The 6,000-nt window shown below is 41.8% G+C and overlaps 1 protein-coding gene across 1 annotated transcript in view; it reads left to right on the top strand.

The window, feature by feature from the left end:
* Nucleotides 1-3,923: 3,923 nt before the first annotated feature.
* TEC (tec protein tyrosine kinase) overlaps nt 3,924-6,000 on the top strand; it is a 102,754-nt gene continuing 100,677 nt past the window's right edge. Inside the window, exon 1 of the mRNA XM_006113450.5 lies at nt 3,924-4,364. Within this exon, the coding sequence (XP_006113512.2) occupies nt 4,155-4,364 (210 nt within the window). The 5' untranslated portion in view covers nt 3,924-4,154. The remainder of the gene's footprint in view (nt 4,365-6,000) is intronic.

Here is a 6,000-nt window from a genome sequence, read left to right as displayed (position 1 = left end):
AGGTGGCAAATTCAAAATGGAAAAGGAAAAGCTTTTTCACACATTATAATTAGGCCGGGGAACTCATTGCCACAGGAAGCTACTGAACTTAAGAACTTAAGATACAAAAAGGGATTGGACCCACCTGTATTGATAACAAGAATATCTAGAATTATAACAAGGACAAAAAAATTAGAAGGTATAGTCATGCACCAAGGTTTAAGCCAATGTCTGTTAGCAAGTTGGAGGACACATAACAGAGGGAAAATATTCCTCATCTACCTCTGAACAAAGCTGGTCTTAGGGGTGGGCGAGCCAAATGGTTGCCCGGGTCCGCCATTTTCAAGGGCCCGCCAACAGAGCCAGTCTTAGGGGCGGGCTGCAACCGCATTTTGGCCCGACCTTCCAAATCTTCCTCCAGTTTTTTTGGGTTTTTTTGATTGATGCCCAGGGCCACCGATTGGTTAGGACCGGCTCTGCCTCAGAACAGTTCAAATCAAGTTCCTGTTGGAGACAGGATACTGGACAAAATGGAGCTCAGTTCTCATCTAGAATGGCACGTGAATGTTCCTGAATTCACTTGGGGCTTTGCTACCTGGAAGGCACTTAGGTCTTGTCTACACTGCCACTTTGCTGTAGCTTTCTTATTCAGGGGTGTAAAAAAAAACCCCCATACATACACCTCAGTGGATAGCAAGGCACAGTACTGTTTATACTGGCTCTTTACAGGTTCCCAGTGCTGTTAGCTACTTCCCTCATGGAGTGGAGGTGGTATAAGAGCACTAGGAGAATAATCTCCCAGCACTGGTGCTATGGCCATGCTGTCGTGGCTGTATTTTAAACTTACAAAGCCCTAGATAATGAGATGGCCCCCCTCCATGCTTACTGAAATGGATTTATGGACACGAATATGCATAACTCAAAGATGTTTTGGACAAAATATCTCATGTAACCTATCAATTTTAATGTCACAATCTGCTGGATTTGCATATCTTTTATGTATGTATTTCTCTTGTATGAAAAGAGAAATATGGAGTGGTTTTAAATGTGCAAATGAAAGCCATCAAGGATGTTCCCCTCAATGTCTGGATGATCACCTGTAAACAGCCTCCTTTGTCCTTTAAGTCTTGGCAGTGGTTGGTCCTAGGAACTATCATAGTGCAAATTGCGCAACTTATTTCAATGTTATTTCAAAATAAGGTGCTATTCCAAAATATCCCTTAAACCTCATGTAATAAGGGTTACAGGAATGTCAGAATAGTAAGCCCATTATATTTTGATATAACAGGTTTGCTCTTAAGACCCACAATAGTTATTTCGGGATACGGCCGCTGCGTCGACATAGCCTAAGGTGCCACAGGATTAACATTAAAAACAATTACAGACTTACATGTCTACCCCTTGAAATTTTAAAAAACTTTTAACTAGCTATTGATCCGCAAAGGGATTTTCCTTCTTAAACAGAGGGAAGGAATAAATGACCAGTTTTCACAATGGAAAGAGGTAAATAACTGGGTCTCCAAATAATCTGCAAAAGGGCTTAAGTATTGAGAAGGCAAAATTTGCTAATGATACAAAATTACTCAAGACAGTTACATTAAAAGACAACTTGAGAAGAATCTCAAAATTGCACAAAATAATACACGAAATCCAATGTTTATAAAGGCAAAGCAATGAACTATGGAAAACATCCCTGACTATAAATACATACTGAGTAGTAACAGCTAATTTAGGCACCCTCAAGAGAAATCTTGTGGATAGTTCTCTGAAAACATTTCCTCAATGTATAGTAGAAGTCAACCAAAGCTAACGATGTGAGGGACCACGAGGGGGAGGGAATATAAAATGAAAGAGAAAAATAGTATAATGCCACTATATAAATCCATGCTATACTCACACCTTGAATACTGTGTACAATTCTGGTTACCATCTTTAAAAAAAAGACAGCAAAGAATACAGAGAAGGGTAAAAAAAATGCGTCAGGCCTATGGAACAATTTCCATATGAAAAGAAATTAAAAAGATCCTATTCAGCTTGGAAAAAGAGAGGACTTTGGTAAGTCTAGAAAAGTAGTGTGCAAGTTGTGGTCTACAGACCACTGTATGTCCACAAACTGTGTCCAAGCTTTCCAGAAGAGCCTGTATTCCATTCAGAATTTGAGGTTCACAGACTAAAGACTCAGAGTCACTGGTCTATAAAATTATGAATGGTGTGGAAAATATGAATAGGTATGTGTTCACATTACACCGAACAAGGGATCACCCAATGAAATTAACAGAAAGCCTTTGGAATTCATTACCCCTGGACATTCTGCAGGGAAGAAGTATCAATGGGTTCCAGAAAAGTCATGAGTTCAAAGAGGATACATCCATCAATTGCTTTAGTCAAGATGGTCAGGGGCACAATCCCATGGTCCAGATGGTCTCTAAACCACTGATTGCCAGAAGCTGGAACCAGATGACAAGGGATGATCACTCCATAGTTGCCCTGTTCATTCCTTCTAAATCATCTGGCATCGGCCACTGTCAGAAGACAGGATCCCATGCTAGATAGGTCTTTGGTCTGTTCCAGTATAGCTACTTCCATATTTTTCCTATTTCTCTATTTACTCTCAATCATTCTCTTCTGTTCCTTTCCCACTCAATTAAACTTTTATCTTTATAGTGATGTCATTCCATATAAGTACCAATCTTAACATATTATTAGCATCTTCGAGTCCACAATAGCCAAGTCACTCTTTCTACCCCTCCCCACCTCGTTTTTATTGAGGAAAAAAAAAAGTCTATCGGTGTGGGTTCTCAGCCCTACAAGATTTTAGAAATCTTCCCTCTCTGCATCATCTACAAAAGGGTACTTCTACCTTGAACAGACTTATAGAGGTTTCTTCTTCCCAAGGTTGGCTTGGGTGAAGAGTGGAAACATCATTTGCAAGCAATAACTGAGAGGAGGTGAAATTGAACAGCAGCTGCAGAAGTGACTTTAGTTTAGAGTATATAAAATAAACTTTTAGAGCAGACCAATGACACAGACTTATCACTTGTATACAGGTCTTGTTTGGTATAAACACCCATTCCCTTTATTTCACTTTCCCAACCCAAACCTAGAACAAGATCTTAAACCCTCCCTCCCAAAACACCATATAGTGATTAACTCTCTGAGTCCTCAAGAGACCACAATCTAAACTACTTACATAGTCCTTCTTATTTTAGCACACAAGAGGTTTCTCAAACTATATATGAGTTCTTTCTCCACTCTTTTCCTATCTCTTTCATCATCCCCTTTTAGAGATTGGCTTACAGATTGGTCTGCAAGTACCATTTAAAACAAATCAAGGTTAAGGTCTGCCTACAGCCTCTTCTTTTAGTCACCCTAAATTCACAACTGATCCATGCAATCTCAGGAACAGCAAGATGCAAGACTCTTTTGCCTTGCTACTCAATCCATATAATCATCCTTTCTCCCACCCCACCACCTTTTTTTCTGGAGAACAGGGGTTTCCCCTTTTAAGCATCCCCCCTCCAGGCAAACAAGCCTTATAGGTGTGTCTGGTTAGTGTTGGCTGGTCTCAAAAGGAACTTGTTAGCCATTTCCCTCCTAGAGAGAGAGGATGTGCCCACTCACAGGGCAAAACAGCTGAGCTAGCCATTTCAAAAAGAGATGATTCCACATTGTCTACCAGATCCGAAAAAATGACTTTAGGTTAGAGTGTGGATCCAGCTCTGAAAGTTGTGACAGATACGCCCCTGATTATACTGGCATGATACTACACCGAATGTAAACACCCTCAGATGTGGGGAAGTTCAGATTTTTACTTGCAAACTTCCTGATTTGGGACAATGACTCGTTTCTGACCTCCTCCGCGTGCCAGCAGGGGAGCGCTGCAAACAAGGGCACGTCTAGCCACTGCAATCGGAGAGTGTTACGGGTGACAGACTGGAGAAGGGGAGGAAAATGGTGTTTTGGGAAGATGAAGGCGCGCAGGGCACCGGAATCATGAAACCTGCTCTCCGGCCGGCCCCCGGGCCGTAAGGTTTCCCCGCACACGGCTCAGAAGGCAGGTGTTTAGGGAGGGAGTCCACAGGACAGAGCCGAAAACGTGGCCGAGGAGCCTCAGTGCTGCGAGCGGAACACACAGCAATTCGCAGCTTCCTTTTTCTTAGCGGCCGCCGCGTAAAATGAAAGTACAGGAGCTTCACCGGGGGCTGGGCTGGCTGCTCTCCGGCGGGGCAGTGGGAGGAGGAAGAGAAAGGGGCGGCCATCTAATTGGTGACCGGCCCCCGGGAGGGCCAGGCTTCAAGGCAAGCTTGCGCCGCAATAGCGGCTCTAGGGCTCAGCCTTCCCACAGCAGCAGGAGCAGCGCCCTTCGGCTCCAGCCGCGCCTGCAGGTAAGGGCTGGGGGCGCCTCTTTTCCCACCTGCCGCTCGCTACACTGTGCAGCAGCGAGGCAGGGAGGCGAAGGTGTGGGGAAGGGGCAGTGTGCACCCCCTGGCGGGTGGGGGAGCTGCTCTAACAAGGAAGAAATAAAGTTTCAAAGGGGTATCCGAGTTACTTTTGTAACAGGAAAAACTTAAAACAACAATGGTCTGGTTGCACTTCCTAGACTAACAAAACATGTAGATGGTATCGCGCTTTCGTGGGCACAACCCACTTCTTCAGATGACGGGAATGTTGATTCCGATCATCTGAAGTGGGTTATGCCCACGAAAGTACGTGATACCATCTACATATTTTGTTAGTCTAGGAAGTGCAACCAGACTATTTGTTGTTTAAGGAAGAAATAGTTCTGCCGAGAGAACGCCCACACTGTGCTCCTCTTTCCCAGAGGTTTCGTTCTTTCCAGCCTTGGGCACCTTAAGACCAAGGCTCAGTGAGGGTTGTACCCTATCCAGGAGGGCTAAGGGGTGACAGGTCCTAATCTATGCCATGTGCCTAAATACGGCAATGATAGATAAATCCGCACTAACTAGTAATTTAACTGAAGGTGTGCTGCTCCTGTTGCGTGTGGGGACAAGGGAGTAAACAAATAAGTAAAATAAAAAAACTAAGTCTCATCAGTTCTGGAAAGGGTGAGACAAATAATTTTTTGCATGACCTGATAGACTTTCACGATCATTTCATAAGTGAGCAAGTGCAGAGTTTACACATTAGCATGTTTCTGAGAACACTTCACAACTTGTGATACTAAGTATAGATCAGTGTTTCTCAACCTTTTTTTATAAAGTACCCTTTAAAAAAAAAGTGTACCCCCCAGTACCAACAGTTTTCAGATACACAATTTTTTCTACCATTGTAACACATTCTACCATTGCAACTTAATTGTAGCTGGGTGGGCAACGAAATTTTTGCATGTAAAAAGTACAAAAATACAAAATCGCTGTAAAACTTAACAAAAATTCAGTTCTCCAAATTTCAGTTGTGTTGACTTACCCCCCCAGACTTCTCTCAAGTATCCCTGAGGGTACTCATACCACTGGTTGAGAAACATGGGTATAGATGAAAAAAGTTCTCTACGCAGTTTTAAATCTCACTGCAAACACCCTCAGCAATCGCTTAGAATTGTATATTGCTTATTATGTGACATTGGACTTGAGTGTATTTTAGGGATTGTGAATTTTTAATTTTTAAAGAAAGCATTCAGAGACTGGTTGCTTACAATAGCTAAAAATGGAAGTAAATAAGATGGAACTGATGGACAATGTTGCCCTGGAACAGCATTTTATTCATGAGTGAGGTGTCATGATATTATTGTATCTTATAATTTGATGATAAATTAAAAAACCCTAACTTCATTATTGTAGAATCTTTTGGAAACATGAAGAATTTTGACATCTCTAATAATTTGTAATCACTATAAAAAGTGTGTAGTTTTTATTCTGTTTTAGGATTGGTCAATGTGTATGTTTATAAATTAACAGTGCAAATACAATACATTGTAAAATGTTTTAAGTTTTATGCAGATGTTTATCTCAAATATTTAAGACGTTTTCTTTTTAGAAGACAATGCAACTTTGTACTTCATAT

The sequence above is a fragment of the Pelodiscus sinensis genome, chromosome 4 (assembly GCF_052426305.1).
Source record: "Pelodiscus sinensis isolate ZL-2025 chromosome 4, ASM5242630v1, whole genome shotgun sequence".
Lineage (NCBI taxonomy): Eukaryota > Metazoa > Chordata > Testudines > Trionychidae > Pelodiscus > Pelodiscus sinensis.
This window is presented reverse-complemented; position numbering and strand designations above follow the sequence as displayed.